Genomic DNA, 21,128 nt, shown 5'->3' with positions numbered 1-21,128 from the left:
TTGAGTTGTAAGAGTTCCTTATCAGATATATAATTTTCAAATGTTTTCTCCAATTGCATGGGTTTATGCCTATATTCAGTACATATCTTGGGATAGATTAAAATCCTTAACTGTTTTTAATTTGTCTTTGTCATGCTAGATAATTGTTGAACTTAAGTTTTACCTTTGGTTTTAACTGAACTTACCTGATAATGATGAGAGAGCACGTTACAAATATCACCATCTTATTTGATTCTGTCGAAATTGCAAGTGTCTTGTGATCTGAGTATGAGTATGTGATCTGATTCACAGGCATGCTAATGCAAATGAGTGTTAGATTTTGAGTTATACCCTAAGTTTAGTATGTTGTAATATGAGGGTTTCAGTATTTGTGAATGAAGTAGCTTTGATAGCTACTTCTATGAATTTACTTGATGACAGGTAATAGTCTTGATTATTTTTAAAAGATTAAACCCTGGAAGATAAAGAAAGAAAAATGTGATAGCCCTAATTTAAATGTTTAATTTTTTAGGGATTCTGCCTTTTGACATACTTGAAGTATTTACAGTCACAGAAATAGGAAATAAAATAAAGGTTTGACAGAGGGGAAACCAGTCTTGATGTAAATATAAGATCAAGGTGTGTGTGTAGGAGGGATGGGGAGTTTACTGCTTAATGAGTACAGACTTTCTGTTAGGGATGATGAAAAAGTTCTGGAAATAATGGTGGTCGTTATACATCATAGTGAATGTACTTGATGCCACTGAGTTGTACACTCAAAAATGTTTAAAATGAGTGAGCAGTCAGAAACTGGAAATCAGTGGAACTGAGAAACCAGGTGAGACCACCATGTTCATTGCAATGTGACAGAAAAGCCAAAGACTAGGATCGCCAGCAGCCAGCCCCGGAACACTGCAGTCTTCTGGGAGAAAGCATCGCTTTGATGACACCTTTATTTTGGACTTACAGCCTCAAAACTATGAGAATTCTCCAGCCAACTTCTGGGATTCTAAAAACAGAGGTGTGACAGGAACACAAAAAGGACAGACTGTATGGAGAATTGAGCCTGGGCCTTATTTTATGGAACTGGAGATAAAAAATCTGTTTTAAATACTACCACAGCATTAATGGAGCCTTGCGAACCATAACCCCCTGCATCGCTGTGAAGAAACCCGCTGTGATGATGGGGGCAGAAGGCATGGAAGGAGGTGCTTCAGGAAATCAGCATTCTCAGAAACTTGTTAGCTTTATATTATCAGATCTTAGGGCAGTTGGGCTAAAGAAAAGGATGTTCTGCAATCCTGACGCTTACTCTAAGATGTGTGTCCAGCCAGGGAAGAAGAGCAGTTTCCCCACCTGTGCCCATAATGGGCAGGAGAGAAGGTCTACTATCATCAGTAAAACCACCAATCCAATTTGGCACTAAGAGAAATGTTCCTTTTTTGCACTTCTTACTGATGTCTTGGAAATCTAAATTAAGAAAAATTTGCCAAGAGCTGTCCCATCATCAAGTGTTTTCTGGGGAAATTAACTCTACCCATCCAAAGGCTACTGGAGTAGCAAGCCATCAGGCAATCAGCCCTTACATTTAGGGAGCTTTTTGAGACTAGTTTGGGCAGTAGTAACTGAAGTAAGACATTGTGGTCCTATGATTTTTCTTATTGATGAAAAGGTAACATTAATTCTTTTCAAAATAAAAGTATATGTACACTTCTTTTTAAAAAAAATGGTTAAAATGGTAATTTTTAAGTTGTGTATATTTTACCACAGTTTAAAAAAAAGGCAAGAAAGAATCAGGGGGGTTGATTTATAAATTAGTAATTCATTCCTAAAAAATCTTTGTCATAAAAAGGTAGTATATGTGTTAATGTTACAGCATTATTCCAGGTAGTGTGGAGTTAGAGGTTTCACAAGTAAATGTTCATAAAAGATATATTTCTGACTCGTGCAAGGTAAAATGAGGAATGATTTTGGAGCTTTTTGTAATGTAAAACACAACAAAATAAAACTACAAACATTGTCTCTCCTGTTATAGGTAGCCCAAAGAAGCTTTAATATAGGCCTCATCTTTTTTGTTCATTATGGCCTGTTCATTTGCTCTAAAGTTTTCATCTAAACATACTTATCATTTCCTTTTGAATAAGGAATAAGTTGACAGTGGGATGCAGGGATGGAAAAGTGGGGAATATACAAAGCCATTGATAGTTTGATAAAATGTGTAATCTTGGAAAAGTCATAGATTGGTTGATTTTTTTTTTTTAATTTTTATTTTGAAATAAATTCGAACTTACAGTAACAGTTGCAAAAAATAATACAAACCCCATACACAGAACTCCAGCATACCCCAACCCCCCTCCACTGATACCCCGATCTACCAATTTTAATATTTTGTCACTTTACCATTTCTTTCTTTCCCTCCCTGTCTATCATCCATCATCTATTGCTGTGTCTTCTGAACATATGAGAGCAAGTTGCACACATCCTTGAACAAATAATATAATTCACATATACATTTCCCATGAACAAGAATATTCATTTATGTAATCACATTAAGTGTAGTTAAGTTCAAGAAATTTAACATTGATATAAAGCTTACATTCTATGTTTCATTTTTCTCTTATGTCCCAATTGTGTCCTTTTGACCCTTTTCTCCTCTATTCTTCGATCTCATCCAGGATCATCTATGGCATTTAATTGTCATTACCTATTTAGACTGTCTTTTTTTTCAATTGTGGAAACATATATACAGCATAAATCTTCCCATTTCAGCCCCTCCCAAGCATTCCATTTAGTGAGATTAATCACATTCACAGTGTTGCAATGCCATCACCTTCCCACCATCCATTACTAGAAATTTCCCTTCACCCCAAACAGAAGCCCTACACTCATTTCTTATTAACTCCCCATTGCCCCTTCCCCCACTTCTCGTAACCCATACTCTGTTTCTCATCTCTATGATCATATTCTCTGATACTTTCTTTGTGTTTACCATGGGACTTAAATTTAACATCTTAAGTCTATAACAATCTTGTTTTCTTTGATTACCAACTTAACTTCAGTGGTTGATGGGGTTTTAGGTGGGTGTGTGGCTAGGCTAATTGTATGCCTTTTCCAAGAGGTTGATACCACTCTTCCTCACGTGCCAGTGAAACGTGGAGAGCCACTGAGAAAGGGATCTCTACTTGGAATTAGAGGAGTAATATTAGTGACCATAAAAGACTCAGAAGTGATACTTTAATTCCAGGAGTTAACTGGATAAAGAAAGAGTAGATGCAAAATATGAACATGCTATTTTCATCAGTGGGGTGGAGTCCTGTTGTGTTTTGAGAATGACTCAGGGAGGATTGTACTCCGGTAGGAGGACTTGTGTGAAAAGTATGTGGCAATTCTTTGCTGTTTCTTATTAGTAAAGTCAGTTGCAAAAGCTGGGATTAAAGTTAATCACTGCCTTCCTGTTGATATCCCAGCTAATAAAGATTGAAAGAGTCTCTTCTGGAAAAAGGAGGTATTGAGAAAATTCATTGGATTTTAGCGTATCGATGATCTTCAGCTTTGTGTAATTTATGTTGCTTTGGAAATTACCGAGTTTCTTGTGGAGTTCATGAAAATAGTTTTAGTATAAGAGAGACCTTTGTTTTACATATCAGGAAACTAAAGCTTGTAAATAAATTCACCAAGCCAGGCATCTTTGCATTGTTCACTGAAACACATGAAGTGCCTAGAACAGTATCTTTTAAAACCATGTAATTAATAATTGAATCAGGATCAGAACCCAAGTCTCTCTTATAGTCTTATGCTTTTTCTCCCTCCCATATCGCACTGCTCTCAAATGTAAAATCTGAGGCCATTAAAAAGATACGCAAAAATTATATTCTTTAGAAAACTGTTAGGGTCAGTACTTATATAAGTTGTCAAATGTTGTAAGATAAAATGTTTTAGGAAACCTGGGAATATTTGAGTAATTTTTTATTCTGTCTTGAAAACAAATACAGTATATGTTGTATGTTGCTCAATTTAATATCATTTTAGTGATGCTGAAGGCTTTTTGACCAAATTAATATTCTGATAAATTAGTAATCTGATGTAGTGTTCAGTTTTTTAATTGTGTTTTTGAAGACAGACTTATTAGATTGTTTTATACTGCAGCTTGTAGCAATCAAGCAAATTTCCTAGCTTTATGTTCTCACGTTTTTTCAAATTTAGGTTTTCTTTATTCTTTAAAAATTACAAATGAGTTAACTTATCACAACCAGTGAGCATATAATTTTAGAAACTGATATTTTGTTTTTATTGTGGGAAAATATTCCATAGTTCTCTGGAAACATGCCCCAAAGGCTTCATATTGTTAAAGGGAATTATCTAATGTAGTTTGATTGTTCTTGCTCCTTTTTTCTTTTTTAATTAGTAAATGTCAAGTAAATGGTTCATCATGAATCCTTGGATACTAAAGGAAATGTATTGTTTTGGGAAGAATAGACAAAATCAGATATCGATTTACCAGTTGAGTTTTCATGGATATGAAGATTTTAAGCAACGTTTTTTGTTATTGGATTTTGTTGTTGTTTGCTTATGGTATTTAATGTGGGAGTTTCCGGTCTTTTCAGTGTATACGAGTAGTGTAGATTTGAAATACCTGATGAACTTCTCCTTTGTTAAATTATAAGATAAATCTGTGTTTTGTTTCTAAAATATACTCTTAAGCAAAAATGATGTTAACAGTGAGCCTGCCATTGTGAGGAAGGAGTATGCTTTGATTTTATTTTGAATACTTATTTATGTCCATTATATGAGTATTTTGTTCCTCATTCTATATCCATTCTTTTTCATTTAGCTCTTTATTATATAGAATGTAAGCTTAAACGTTTGTTTTTCCTATATCATCCGTTGGTTAATTGGCTTTTTTTGAGGGGGAGTTGGCTGTTGCTTTTTTTTTTTTTTTTTTTTTTTTTTTCCCTCCTTCCATTTCTCATCATTTATTTACTTTTATCCCCTCTAAGTTTCTCCATTTATATTCTCTTTTTGGTACATACTTATGATATTGAGAATTTAAGGACAAAAACCCAGTCACTTCACATTTCATCCATATACCGATAAAGGTGTGTTTGCTTGTCTGTATCCTGCATTAGTGTTTAAGCTCCTTGAGAGCAGGTTGTACTTACTGCACACTTGTGACCTGTTATGGTACCTAGCATATTGCAGACAGTCAGTTGTACATGGTTGAATGAATAAATGAACTGTGGAATTTAGTATTTGTAGTGGCTTTCAGAATATAATTTTATTTATTTTCCATTTTTAAACATTTACATTATTTGCTTTTGTATAGATGATATTCACATGGTATATAATTCAAAAGCATGTGCATTATTTGATAAGCTTACCTTGGTATAATCCTCCGGGTTGATAAATTTGTTGTCCTGGCATACACTTTTTCCTGATCAACCTATTTAAAGTAATGTCATCACCCATTCTTCATGCTTGCACTCAGCTAATTTTCTTCTTACTCCAAATTATACATCATGAACTAGAATGAACATTCTACAAGGGCAAAGACCATGATTCTTTGCTCACAGCTATAGCCACAGCATTTAGCACAATGCGGAGCACGTATAGTTGATCATCTCTTTGTGTTTGTGTGTTATGATGTATGTGTGTATATTCAGCCTGTGCTGTAAGCCTCCTACATTCTTTTTTTTTTTTCTTGGTTTTGCATGTTGTTACAGCTTAATCCTTATTTATTTATTTACTTGATTATTTATTTATTTATTTATTAGAGAAGATTTGTGTTTACAGAACAATAAAGCATAAAATACAGGATTTTCCTATACCACCACACCACCACCATCTTGCATTGCCGTGGAACATTTGTTACAATTGATGTTAGCACATTTTTATAATTGTACTATCAGTTGAAGTCATAGTTTAACTTAGAGTTCACTGTGTGGTGTAGTTCCACAGATTTTTTAAAAATTTGTATTCTGTTGCCATATATACAATCTAACATTTTCCCTTTTAATCATATTCAGGTATATATTTCAGTGCTGTTAATTGCTTTCACAACATTGTGCTACCATCACCACTATCCATTACCAAAACATTTCCATCATTTCAAATAGGAACCCTGTAGATTTTTTTAAAATTTTATTTTGAAATAAATTCAAAGTTATAGGAACTGTTGCAAAAACAATACAAACCCCATAAACAGAACTCCAGCATTCCCTGACCCCCCTTCCCCTGATACCCTGATCAACTAACTTTAACATGTTGTCACACTGCTATTTTTTCCCTCCCTCCCTATCATCCATCATCTATTGCTCTGTCTTCTGAACATGAGAGCTAGCTGCACACATCCTTGAACATACACTATAATTCACATATACACTTCCCATGAACAAGAACATTCTTTTATGCAGTCCCATTAAGTGCAACTAAGAAGTACAAGAGATTCAACAATGATACAAAGCTTACATTCTATATTTCCTTTTCCGTATGTCTCAACTGTATCCCTTTGAGCCTCCTGTCCTCCATCCTCAGATCCCATCCACGGTCATCCTTGGCATTCAGTTGTCATCTATTTAGACTTTTTTTTTTTTTCCTCAATTGTGGAAACATATATACAGCCTAAATCTTCCCATTCCACCCCCTCCCTAGCCTTCCATTAGTGGGATTAATCACATTTAGAATGTTGTAATGCTATCACCTTCCCACCATCCATTACTAGAAATTTCCCTTCACCTCAAACAGCAACCCTACACTCATTTCTTGCCCCTCCCCCATTTCTCTTAACCCATACTCTACTTTTCATCTCTATGGTCATATTCTCTGATAATTTCTTTGTGTTTACTGTGGGGCTTAAAATTAAACTTTTAAATCCATAACAATCTTGTTTTTCTTTGATACCAACTTAATTTCAATAGGACACATAAACTGTGTACCTATACTCCTCCATTCCCCCACCTTTATATAGTTCTTGTCAAAAATTACATATTTTACATTGAGTTCAAAACCACTGATTTGCCATTAGAGTTTGTGTATTTTATATCATGTAGGAAGTAAATAGTGGAGTTACAATTCAAAAATTATTGACTTCTATTTGTATTCCATTGTGGTCAGAGGTTGTGCTTTGAGTATGTTCAATTGTTTTTGTTTTTTTTTTAGTTTATTGAGGCTTGTTTTATGTCCCAGCATATGCTCCATTCTGGAAAAAGATCTGTGATCACTAGAGAAAAATGAGTGTCCTGGTGATTTGGGATGTAAGGTTCTATATATGTCTGTTAAAATTCTCCATATCTCTTTCTCCTTTCTTTGTTTCTCTGTCGGTAGGGCTCCCTTTAGTATCTGAAGTAGGGCAGGTCTTTTATTGGCAAACTCTCTCAGCATTTGTTTGTCTGTAAAAAAATTTAAGCTCTCCCTCAAATTTGAAGGAGAGTTTTGCTGGATAAAGTATTCTTGGTTGGAAATTTTTCTCTCTCAGAGTTTTAAATATGTCATGCCACTGCCTTCTCACCTCCATGGTGGCCTCTGAGTAGTCACAACTTAGTCTTATGTTGTTTCCTTTGTATATGGTGAATTGCTTTTCTCTTGCTGCTTTCAGAACTTGCTCCTTCTCTTCACTATTTGACAGTCTGATCAGAATATGTCTCGGAGTGAGTTTATTTGGATTTATTCTATTTAGAGTTCGCTGGGCATTTATGCTTTGTTTATTTATATTGTGTAGAAAGTTTGGGAAGTTTTCCCCAACAATTTCTTTGAATACTCTTTCTAGACCTTTACCCTTCTCTTCCCCTTCTGGGACTCCAATGAGTCTTAAATTTGGACGTTTTATTTTATCTATTGTATCCCTGAGATCCTTTTTGATTTTTTTTATTTTTTTCTCCATTCTTTCTTTTGTTCTTTCATTTTCTGTTCTGTGGACCTCTAGGACACTGAGTCGTTGTTCAGCTTCCTCTAATCTTGTATTATGAGTATCCAGAATCTTTATAATTTGGCCAAGAATTTCTTTTATTTCCATAAGATCTTCTATTTTTTTATATAAGCTTGCAATTTATTCTTTATGCTCTTCTAGGGTCTTCTTTATGTCCCTTTTATCCTCTTCCATGGTCTTCTTCATGTCTTTAATATCCTGTGCCATGTTTTCATTCCTCAGTTGTAATTGTTTGATTAATTGTGCCAAGTACTGTGTCTCTTCTGATATTTTGATTTGGGTGTTTGGGATTGGGTTCTCCATATTGTCTGGTTTTATCATATGCATCAAGATTTTCTGTTGTTTTTGGCCTCTTGGCATTTGCTTTGCTTGATAGGGTTTTTTCAAGTTGTAAAAAAAAACCAATCTAATTTTTTTTTTAATCTTCATTTTATTGAGATATATTCACATACCACGCAGTCATACAAAACAAATCGTACTTTCGATTGTTTACAGTACCATTACATAGTGGTACATTCATCACCCAGATCAATCCCTGACACCTTCATTAGCACACACACAAAAATAACAAGAATAATAATTAGAGTGAAAAAGAGCAATTGAAGTAAAAAAGAACACTGGATACCTTTGTCTGTTTGTTTCCTTCCCCTATTTTTCTACTCATCCATCCCTAAACTAGACAAAGTGGAGTGTGGTCCTTATGGCTTTCCCAATCCCATTGTCACCCCTCATAAGCTACATTTTTATACAACTGTCTTCGAGATTCATGGGTTCTGGGTTGTAGTTTGATAGTTTCAGGTATCCACTAAGCCTCCTACATTCTACTGTTAAACACAGTTAAGATTTAGTTCTTCTGAGATCTTAATTACTCCATAGTAATAACCGCTACATCTGATTTTGAGTTGTGTTATTTGTGATACCATTTAGTTATTCCAGTAGACTTTATGTTTTAGCCTTCAAGAGCAAAGGAAAGCTCTTAACATCACATTCTCTTCAAAATGTTTTCTTTCTATCACAGCAATAAATACACCCTACTGCAGGCACATAATGAGAAATTGTTCTGAGATAATCTTTTCAGTCTCATTCTTCATGGTCAACCAATCACACCTCTTTTCAGCCACAGAGATTACGAAGGCCCATATCAACCCCAGCCCCTTGCCCTTTCTCATATACAATTGGTATCTAAACTATCTTTAATAGCTAATCTACTGCATGAACTTTACAGCTTCATGTGATCTGATTCACAGACCTGCTGAATGCAAAGTAACCAAATATGTGACTTTATCTAATATTTATTTTATGTATTTAGGGGTATATTTCTTATAATTACAGTATCAACACTATAAGATGGTGAAACATAAATAATAGAAACAAAGAATGGCTATGTCTCTAATAACCTTGATGGCAGGAAGAAAACAACCTTTCATAAACTGGTGCTTTAATAAATAATACATCTCAGGTTTAATTCCTGTAAATCCACCTTTTAGGAAAAGCAAGAAAAAGGCACAAAGAAGCATTTATAAGCAACAGCTGTAAATTACTTGTACTCTAACAGTTACTTTTCCAAGCCTAATCTAATTAAAAGCCATCATAAACTAATACCTTTTTGGAGTTACCATTTGGTTATTTTGGTTTCTCTTCAGCAAATTGCAATATAAGAACTCCAGTCTTCTTAAATTACTAAACCAGATAATTAACATTCATACTGTTAAGTAATGCTAATTGGTCCATTGAGACAAGAAAAAATTTTGTTAATATGGCTTTGAAAATTCTCTGCAAAAAGCCACTGAAAGTGAATAGTGGTTGTCTCATAAATTCCTCTTTCTAAAAGAAACAATATACATGGACTAAGTTGCTGCCTGTCACCAATACAGACCCAGTCTCTAAAACAAAGCACTATCTGAGTAGAAGGAGAAGAGGAGAGGCTTCTTACAGTAATCACATACACGTACATATTCGCATACTCATACACACATATACTCACCATTTACACATACATAGAAATGTATGTGTAAAAAATATGTACATTTCCTTTGCTTGGAAAATAAGTTTCTGATTAAATATATAGTTAAGAAATTGTGATGTTTCACTTTGGGTAGATCTGTTGTGTAAATCTGCATAGTAGAATGTTGGAAATTTAAACGGAATATACAAACCATTTCATTTTTTACTTAGTAAACTAAGTTTGGGTATTTACATAAGCTTATTTGTAATCTTTTCACGTAACTTCTATGATAAGATTATTAAATCAAAATCACCATTCAATTTATTCTAATTGAGGCATAAAATTTGATTCTAAGATTTTACTTTATCATATTCTAATAAATTTTTAAAATCCCAGGAGCTCCTCTTTAATTTCCTTGAAGAAATGACTTACCCATCAATGTCTTTATATAAAATTAATTTTTTTATTTGTAAAGAAAATCAGTAGTGTTAGGACAGTTTTGATGACAGTTCTAAGTGAGGTATATTTGGTTGGTATAATATTTCACAATGCTTTTTGACATAGGCCATGTGATTAAGTTACATCTCTTCCATTCAAGTCAGTTAATACATTTATTTTCACATGTGTAAGATTTAACGAAGCACTGAATGTTGATTTCCAAGTGCCATGTGTAAAAGGGGATAGGTTTAAATTTTTCAGCATTGAATTGCTTGACAATGTAAATATTTTACTTGCCGTGGTATGTCTGTAAACCCATTATAAACCTATCATAGCTTTTATTAAGATTTAGTTGTTATCAGTAATTATCACTCTGGAAAAGCCCTAAAAAAATACAGAGCCCCTGAATAAATTTTGGTAATCCAACATTTTCTGTATAGCATTTCTCACATTTCACTAAATTGATTTAAATATTTATTTTCCTTATTAGATTGTGAGCGGCCTTTTAAGTACGTCTTAAATACCAGGCAGTGTTCTTTTAGGCGCTGAGGGTACAGCACTGAACAAAACAGAACTAGTTCCTGCCCTTGTGGAGCTTATATTTTAAAGAGGGGAAGACAGCAAGTAAACAATAAGGTAGGTCAGGTGGTGTGGTACATGCTATGGAAAATAAAGGTAGGTTACAAGGAGGATAGGAGAGTCATGGTGTTTACGTGCAGGTGGGAGCACACGTGGTATTTTAGGGAGGGTGGTCACAGAAAGCCACTTTTTGAGATTCAAAGGAAATTAGGGCACGAACCTTATGTATCTGATGGGAATGATGTTCTAGGGAGAGGAAACAGCAAAGAGAAAGACAAAAGAAGCAGGGTGTATTTGTGGCAAATTTGTGGACCATCCAGAAAGCCATTGCAGCTGAAGCTGAGAAAAGGGAGGGAAGGGATAGAAGATGAAGGGAAGTGGGTAGGCCCTGTAGGTTCTTGTAGGTCATGGTAAGGTCTTTGGTTTTCCTCTGAGATGGGATCTGATTTGATTCACCTTCTTAAAGGTTCGCCCTGGCTGCTGCAGTTATCATCAGGTTAAGAAACTAGGATAACAGGATTGGAAGTGGTAAGAAGGGGTTAGATTCCTAGTCGAATCTGGATAGATTGGATGTGTGAGGTGTTAAAGAAAGAGACCAAGATAGTGGTCCAGGTTTTTTGCTTGAACAACTGAAATGATTTAATTTTCCTTTGTTGAGACAGGGAAAGACTTCAGAAGGAGCAGGTTTGAGGGAGAAGAAATCAGGAGTTCTTTTATGTTTATATTAAGTTTGAGATGAATATTAGCCATCCAGTGGTGACCTCCCACAATAGCTGTTTTGCTGGAATGAATAATAGGGATAAAAGCCTAACCATTGATGGACACTGGGTGATTTCCAGGTTTGAGGTGTTACAAATAAAAATGCCATGGATATTCCTGTACAGATCTCTGTGTAGATATTGCTATCATTTTTCTTGTGCACATATCCAGGAGTGGAATGACTGAGTCATATAGTAGATGGATGTTTAACTTTTTAAGAAATTGCCAAATTGTTTTCCAAAGTGGTTGTACTATTTTACATTCCCACCAGCAGAACTCCAATTATTCCATATCCTTGTCAACACTTGGTACAGTCAGTCTCTTTAATTTTAGCATTCTAGTCGGCATGACATGGTATATCATGTGGTCTTGATTTGCAATTCCATAGTGATAAATGACATTGAACATCTTTTCATGTGCTTATTTGCCACCCATGTATCTTTGGTGAAGTTATCTGTTCAAATTTTTTGTCCATTAAAAAAAAAGAGTTGTAAGATTTCTTTATATATATACTAGTCCTTTGTCAGATACATCAGAAAGTTGTTTTTTTTTTTTTTTTTTTTTTATGTTTTCATGGAAAAAACTATTTGATTTTGTTTTTGTTTTTTTTCCCGAAATTAAGAAGATTCTTTCCTTGGTTCATTTGCACCAAACAGTTAAATTACTTCTCTATAGTTCAGATGCCTGATAAAACTGGAATTTAGAATTTTCTTTCCTTTGTAAGAGAGGTAGTAACATAAGTCAAGCCAGGGGATAGAAGAAGAAAAATTCTGCTTTCTGATAATGTCATCAGTTTCTTCAGAGGAAGCGTAAAAGTAGAATCTCGGATTGTCAGCAAATAAGAATGCTATATTTAAAAGAGCTTGTGCCGGCCTTTCTAAAATAAGTACATAAAATATAATTACCAACTCTTAATGAAATAGCAGTGTGTAGTTACAGGTTTATTTTAACAAAAGTCTTTAAAGGCTTTTAGATTACCTTGGTTCTGTCTTAAGCTCGATATCCTTTTTTTGGGGAATGTAAGAATATCTAAAACTTCTGAGAGATTCATTTCAGCTAAGTGTTCTGGAAAGGTTAGGAATGATTTAGTTACTGTTATTTTTAAGAAATGAGAGTAATATAGTAATATGGTTTAAACATTTGCAAATAATTGCCCTGAGAGAGAAAACTGTGTGTGAAAAAGAGAACCACTTTGCAGATACACCCCTTGATATACATACAAAATGTAAATTATCTAAAAAAAAGGTTTTTTAAAAACTCATAGTGGAAAATTATTGATAAGCAGAAATAATGTTGACTTTATTTTTTCCAGATATGGCCGTGTGGAAAGTGTCAAAATTCTCCCCAAGAGGGGATCTGAAGGAGGAGTGGCTGCCTTTGTGGATTTTGTGGACATCAAAAGTGCACAGAAAGCTCACAACTCAGTCAACAAAATGGGAGATAGAGACCTACGCACGGATTATAATGAACCAGGCACCATTCCAAGTGCTGCTCGGGGATTGGATGATACAGTTTCCATAGCATCTCGTAGTAGAGAGGTTTCTGGGTTCAGAGGAGGTGGTGGAGGGCCTGCTTATGGCCCCCCACCATCACTTCATGCACGAGAAGGACGTTATGAGCGGAGACTTGATGGGTAAGTTCCAAGGTTTCTGTAGGCAGGTATTTTGTATTTGATATGGTGAGAAACAGAAACTCATATTTAGGGGCCCCAGATGGATTTAAAATTTTGGGCATTCTCAGTGCTTCCTATTTTGGGTTGGAAACGGAAGTGATTTCTATCCCAGTGGCTGGTATCTTATGGAATCATAGAGGATATTTCCTGCAGCTGGTTGGATATCTACTCTTGAGTTATAAGGTGGTGGAAGATTTCCTGTGGCAGCATCATTTTTGGAGTTACCTGTCTTCTAGAATTAATGATTCCTTCTCTTGGATAATGTTAAGGGCTTCCCTTGGATATATCCCTTCTTCCTGATGGAGTTATTTGGCTACAGCTTTTGTGCTTGGACTATATGGAATATTTTCGGAATATTAGAGCCTACAGATTGATTTAGAAGTTGAGAATCTGCTTCTTGATTTTTACTACATAAAGCTTACAAACAAATTGGATTGTCACCAAAAAAATCTAACAGACCATAATATTCAACCGCTTGGATTCTACAAACAATACTCAAACCTGGAAATGTGTACTTGGGTGAAGAAGAGAGAAGGCAATGCTTGATTTTTCCATTTTGGATCTACCTATTTCCATGTTGTTGGAATTATACTTCTTGATGGAATGGGGAAAATTGAGATGATGGATGTTCCTAAATCCTGGAATATAGCCATTCTTTTCTAATTGCTGGAATGTATGGGATGTTGTGCAGTCAAGACTCCATTAGCAGAGGGAAGGAGGATTACTAGCTCATTTCTGGAGCAAGTTGCTATCCAATTAAAGGTACTTTAGCTTTGAACACATGGTCATGATCAGTTATGGATACAACAATCAAAATTGACTGGGCTGGATGGCTACAAAGGTGAACTGTTGGCAAGCAACTGCACGTTCCTCGCTTCTTGGAATTGTAGAGGGTATTTCCTCTTCTGCCAGCTGCCTGATTCCTACTTAGGGCTGGAAATTTTTATAAATGTGGATCAATTTATAATTTTCTGCTGTCTCAAGAAAGAAGTCTGGGGGTTTGAGAGTTACAATTTGTCTGGGACTACTTGCTTCCAGTGGAATTATTTTGTCTGGTCACTAAGATTTTTTTTTTCTTGTGGTTCATCTAAATATCATTTGACACCCTTGCCCATTAAGAAGGTGGATTACCCCCATAAGAGGGGCCAAAATTGGGGAAGTTATGTTCACAATTCTCTCCCTAGATTTAATTGGGATTATAGGTCGTGTTTCCACACTTGGAAAAGGTTGGTATGTCCTGACCTGTGTATATTAGCCCCTCTCCTAACCCAAGTCAAACTCTCTCTTTTTTTCCCCACTAACTCTAGAAGTATTTAGTACTAATAGATGAATCAAAGACTAGCCATTAGATTTCAGCTTTGCTAGTTCTTGTGCTTGCCTTCTGTATCTTCCTAATGGATAAGAATTTTGCATATTTGTAAAATGTCAACTGTAGCAGTGATTCTCCTAGAACTATTGCCTATTGCTTCATTATATCATTTAAAAAAGCTTTCACTGATTATTAACATTTGATAGGGTGCTAAATGAATTACTTCTGAAATTTTCTCTTAAGTCTTAAGGAAACCTTCTTGTTTATTAGACATTGAAATGTCTATCTAAATTCTAGAATTTTTAGCTAATGAAAAAGAAAGTTATCTAAAGAAATTTAAGTAGAAAAGGCTTTTTTTTTTTCCCTGCCATGTCAGTTTCTTTTCATAATAGCAGGAAAAAGGAAAAACAGCCTAGAAAGGTGTGATTGCTACTAAATGAAATGGTAGGTGAAAATGAAGATTAGTGGAAAGATTTTGCGTCTAGGTAAAATTGGGTACGTATTAGTTGCTGTACAATTTTTGTCAAATACTTTTCAGTCCAGGGATTCTAATTCTATGTCTTTCATGATTCCTTAATCCCCTTTGAAGGAAGGTAGATCAAGAGATGGAAAGAAATTTAAGTGAAATGATCTTTTAGGAACTCAGGGGCTGAGTTCTAGTTCCTTATAAAAGTAGAGAACATAAGATTTCTTTATAGAATTATAATTTTTTAACAGCATATAATTGCATGTATATAACTGTACATGCAACAATTTTATACCCTTACATTGGCAGGTAATTCACATCATGCTAAAAAAATACATATATTTTAATAAGTTAAGCCATTGCTAATAGTAACTTTAAAATATCTTACAGTTTCCAGAATTGCCCAATTCCATCTTAGGCAACTAAGTCAAGAGACACACACTTCCTGTAACCATTAAATGCATATATAAGCAAATTGAATCATGGAATGAACATTTTATTTTAAAAATTATGTGGAATTTGATAGCATAAGGAGATAAAATAACTTATTTTTTAATTAGTTTAATTTTATAGTATAGCATATGACCCAATATTTTGATAATCCTGTGTGTTTTTTTTTTTCCCCACAATTCCATTTTTATTATTAAATATGATTGTTTGGACACAGCAATTTACATTGAATAGTCTTTTTTTTAAAATTAAGAAGTCAAAAGTTAATGAGAGTCACACATTAAAATTTTTTTCTGGACTTCTTTAAAAGTGCTGTCCAAGTGCTGGGATATGCACTGCTGTAGGGCTTTCTTGTCTGTATTAAAATGTATCATTGAAATTTTACCTAAAATAAGTTTGCAAAGTAATCAGAAGTTTGGTTTGTATTTTAATCAGATGAAAGTATAAAAAAACTTTCGTATTAATATGACAGTCTCTTCTTGTTCCATTAAATTTAAAATGAAAAGATATGCTAAATTTCTGTATACCATTCAAAAAATCCCTAATAAAAAGAGCAAGTGACCTGCAGAACACTAGCCATGAGAGAATAATTATAATGATTGCTTAGCTGTGAAAATAATTTTGAATCAAGTAAAATGTTGAGCTTTTTAGTGTTTGCTTACTGAGCAGGTCAATGCTGTTTAGAAAACTACCTACCAGTTGCAGAGACAGACAGTGCTGAAGTGTGAATGTTTGCATGACTTGTTTTTAGTTTTTCTTGCCCCTTTTTGATTGATTAAATATTTTTCCCCCTCCTAAATGCAGGACTTCAGATAACAGGGAGCGTGCTTATGAACATAGTGCCTATGGACACCATGAACGGGGGACAGGCGGCTTTGATCGGACAAGACATTACGATCAGGATTACTATAGAGATCCTCGAGAGCGGACTTTACAACATGGGCTCTATTATACTTCTCGAAGTCGAAGTCCAACCCGTTTTGATGCTCATGATCCCCGATATGAACCTAGGGCTCGGGAACCGTTTACACTGCCCAGTGTGGTACACAGGGATATCTACAGGGATGATATTACCCGGGAGGTACGAGGCAGAAGGCCAGAGCGGAATTACCAGCACAGCAGAAGTCGGTCACCGCATTCATCCCAATCTAGAAATCAGTCTCCTCAGAGACTGGCTAGCCAAGCGTCTAGACCCACAAGGTCCCCTAGCGGCAGCGGCTCTAGGAGTAGATCCTCCAGTAGTGATTCAATCAGCAGCAGCAGTAGTACCAGCAGTGACAGGTAGGTTAAGAGCCTTTTGTTATGATAGATGAGCTGTTATATATAAAACACAAAATTCTCAACAATCAGTGGTTGGTGAAGGAATGTTTTTTAGCATAGTAATGTTTTTTAAAGAAAGCAATTCTGGATCATGTATGTAAGGAGTAAAAAGAAACTTTGATTATTAGCCTGTGGCCATTGAGTGCACCATTCTGTCAAGTGCCTGAAGCTAAGTGATGATTTGCAAATGCTGTTTCATCCCCCAGATGCTCAATATTAAAATTAAATGGTCAAAAAGGAAGACAAGTGTTCAGCTGAGTGAAGCAAATCTTGTGCTGCTGAAAATGTGGCAGCTCTTTATTGTTTTTCATTTCTTGCATGTGTAATACCAACTTATTTTTATTATTTTGGTTCGTGATTTCTAAAAGCTATTTGGTTATAAGATGTATTGGTGAAATATATTGTTGACTCATTTATTGTACATGACTAAATCAACTTATGAATATATATAGTTTAATTTTAACGTCAAGGTGGTAGCCAATTTATATAAACTCAAGTATAAAAACAACTTTAAATGTGGGTTGTAACTTTACTGTTCACTGAAACTGAGTAAACTTGTTTCACTGATTGAGAATTTTTTCCTAAAGGAGTTTTATTCTAAAGATGAAAATAATAAGTTGAAGCTAATCTCAACAGGATACTTTAGCTTATAAATTCAGTATATGGATTTTGAAATCACAGATCTAGGTAGAAGGAATAGCATACTACTTTTATAATCTTGGACAAGTTACTTAAGCCCTGTATGCTTCAGCTTTCTCATCTTTTATAGGAATCTTACTTCATAAAATTATTGTGAAGATTAAAATGAAAAAATGCATATGAAGTGCTTAGCCTGATAACTGGCACATGGTAAATAAATACTGCCCTTAAGCCTTGCTAGCTATTGTTATTACTACTTTAGACATTGATAGTCTTTGGGCAAAAAAAATTGGTTACTTTAATTCCATCCCATTTCCAGTTGTTTTATTCAACCTGTAAATGCCAGATTCCCTAGTTTTTAATTTAGGTGGTCTGTATTTTAAATTTACACATACAAGTTCTTTGACCTGATTAAAATGCCCAGACCAATTATTTTTCTCTTAGCAAATGGTCACAAAATTGAATGGCTCCCTTTAGTTCTCTTAAATTTAATAAACGGAAAAAGTTTTTACATCTGTCTAGATAAAATTCAAATATTCTGGAAGATGTGGTATATTGTAATGAAATAAACACTTAGGAAGTCATGAGAGTTAGGTTCTGACTTCAGCTTTGAAACTCTGTGATATGGATGAAAACCCTTAACTTCTCTTGATTTCATTTGGTGAACTGGTCTAGATAAATGATTGATGAGATTCCTTTGAACTCTATCAACTGATTATAAAATCTCATTGTGTTCCACTTTCTTCTTCATAGAATTTTCTGAGATGCTCAAGTGTTAGTCATTTTCCCCAAATTTACCTCATTTAAAGGGATTCCACTGCATTCATTTGGATCAAAACTTACTGAAAAGCCAATCTATTGTGGAGATCTTAAAATTAGAGGAGAAACAATGATATAAGATCTTCAGCGTGGCATTGTACTTACAGTGGCCTTATAGTGGTTTGGGATCTACCCCCTGCCCCCAGCATTGAATTGTAGGTTCAAGAGATTGAATGCAGGGGCTTTCTGACGAATATGATAGAAATGAATCCCTGCTCACGTAATCAAAAACAGCTGTATGCTTCTGAATATTTACAGTCAGAAAGATAACTGTCAGATGGGCAGAATGCACTTAGAAAATCTAAAAAGCAACTGAATTACAGTTAAGAAGTTGGTGAGCAAGAGGATTTTTGGTGATTATGATAATCAAGTTATGGTAGTCAGATTTATCCATTTATTTGTCTTGGAGGACCAAATTAAACCCAAAGCTCAATTTGCCTTGCATAGCGCTATTTATGTATGTATGTATGTATTTATTAAAAATTTTTCTTCTCATATTATCTACCTGCTGACAAATCCTTCTAACAGTTTCCTTTTTTAAAAAAAAAATTTATCACGGTAACATATACAACATAATATTTCCCATTTTAAAACTGCTTTCAAATATATAATTCAGTGGTGTTAGTTTTGTTCGAGTGTTGGGACCACTATCACCACCTTCCATTACCAAAATTTCTGTCACCCCCATCCAATACCAAAACACCTGTCAACCCAAACAGAAAAGTCTGTACCCATTAAGCATTAGCTTCCCATTCCCCACCCCAACCCTCGACACTGGTACCCTGTAATTTATTTTCTGTCTCTATGAATTTGCATATTCTGGTTATTTCATATAAATCACACAATATTTGTCCTTTGGTGCCTGATTTATTTCACTCAGCATGTTTTCAAGGTTCATCTCTATTAAAGCATGTATCAGAACTTCATTCCTTTTTACCACTGAATAATATTCCGTTGCATGTATATGCCCCATTTTGTTTATACCTTCATCTGTTGATGGACACTTGGATTGTTCTCAACTTTTGGCTACTGAGTATTGCCCCTGTGAATGTTCTTGTAGAGCAGACAACTCTAGTTTGCCTTGTATCGTGTTTTAAATTTAAATGATTGTCAATGTTTAAAAACCTGGAATTTCACCTTTTCTAAAAGCCCACATTTCAGGCTCCTTGTGAGTTTGTTACCTCTGATTTGCACTGTTAGGACCAAATCTGACAAGGGTGTAAGGATACTGAAATCTACTGGTTCAGAAAACTTCTTCCTTTGAGCTTGGGGTTTCCTGACATTCTTACTATTTCCCTTTCCTGTGTCTGTGCAGATTCTTCCTTCTGTTAAAATGTTATCTTTTCTTCTGAGAGGTTATAGTACATTTACTTAGGCTATAGGTTTCCTTTCATATTTTCCAGTGCTAACAGATTTCAGCCCTACATTTACAGATTGCTTTTAGAATGGGTTACTTAAACCTCATACGTTAGCTTGTTAGCTTGATTCCTTCTCGTTTCATTGAAGTGGCAACTTTTGTATAGTGACAACTTTTGTATCTGTACACAAACAGAACAGTGGGAGAACAAAGAAAGTATTATTTTTGACTATTGGGGAGACCTGGGGGCTGGCATTTGGTTGGGCTTCTTTATCAAGAAGAGATGAGCTTAGACCAGGCAGGGAACATTGTGGGCAGAAGGAACAACCTAAAGAGGTATAAGTGGTAGAAGACTGTTTTGGAAACAGCAAATAAATTAGAATGGCTTAACCATGCTAATGATTTTAGGTTTTATCCTATATACAGAGATGAGTCATTGAAGGATCTTGAGAAGGGAGAAGCTTGTTGAAATCTGTGCTTTAGACTAAAATAGGTAAGGGATTCTAGTGAGGGGGCCATTTCAGTAGCTTGGAGAAGGAAAACCGAGAGTGCCTAACGTGGAACAGGTGGGAGAGATGTTGCATTAAAAATCAGATTATGCTGATATATAAAAAATAGAACGAATTTTTTGGCAATGTGAGCGAATGATGGGTCTTTTGATGCTGTCCCGTGAGAATAGGACTAAGTCTTCCTTTGTGCATCCCTTGGAGCTTAGTATATTGCTTTTCTCGGAGTACATGTTCAATAAATATTTGAAATACATAGATGTAATTCTTAGTAAACAAGAAGGATAAAACATAATTGATGTAGATAGCAAAAATATTTGGTCATTAAATTGTGATTGAAGGAAGTATACAGAAGTAAAATCCTTTGATGTTCAGAGCTTATCCATTATCCCTGGGTTTCTGCTTCTCCTTTATCAGATGTCGTCTTCTCCTCTATAATTGTTTTGGCTTCAGAGTGTAATGTTTTGAGATGTTGGGTAAATTCAGGTGAATGTTCAGTTTTCCTTTGGAAGAAATAATAATTCTTTTTTGTAGTCTTTATAATTGTGAAGCCATTGCACTCACAAAAGTCTTTTAAATTTGTTTAAAGTTAACACTTATATTGGATAAAATATAGTTTGGTTTTTATCTGTGGAAATGTTTCTTCTCTGTCTGCAGTGAGTGTCTGGGAAATTAATCATCCTCCATCCACCATGTTACAGTTTTGGTGAACATATTCCTAGCAGTGCATTTCAATTGCGTAAACATTGGGTTAATGGCAGTTTAGTTGTGAAGTCCTTGTAAACGACACACCCACTGTTTCTGCAAAATTGTTCACACTATTTAACTGGTGAGAATTGGGGCTTCATGGCATAAACTTTTTAGTGTACTGCCCAGTGCTGCTTTCTTCCTTTGTCATGGCCATTTAATGAGCCACTTTGCCTTTCAACAGAAAATCTTAAATGTATAAATATATATTTTTTTTTAATC

The 21,128-nt window shown here is 34.9% G+C and overlaps 1 protein-coding gene across 2 annotated transcripts in view; it reads left to right on the top strand.

Annotated features, from left to right (window-relative positions):
- The window catches only part of SPEN (spen family transcriptional repressor), an 86,718-nt gene that overhangs the window by 20,910 nt on the left and 44,680 nt on the right, over positions 1–21,128 (top strand). Inside the window, exons 2-3 of one of the 2 annotated variants that reach the window (XM_037828420.1) lie at positions 12,934–13,254; positions 16,323–16,799. In XM_037828420.1, coding sequence (XP_037684348.1) covers positions 12,934–13,254; positions 16,323–16,799 — 798 coding nt within the window. Of the gene's footprint in view, positions 1–12,933; positions 13,255–14,085; positions 14,520–16,322; positions 16,800–21,128 lie in introns of those variants that run through there. The other variant, XM_037828421.1, reaches the window with a different exon arrangement.

The sequence above is a fragment of the Choloepus didactylus genome, chromosome 2 (assembly GCF_015220235.1).
Source record: "Choloepus didactylus isolate mChoDid1 chromosome 2, mChoDid1.pri, whole genome shotgun sequence".
In the NCBI taxonomy this organism is placed as follows: domain Eukaryota; kingdom Metazoa; phylum Chordata; class Mammalia; order Pilosa; family Megalonychidae; genus Choloepus; species Choloepus didactylus.
Note: the sequence above shows the minus strand (reverse complement) of the source record. Positions and strands in the feature narration are given on the sequence as shown.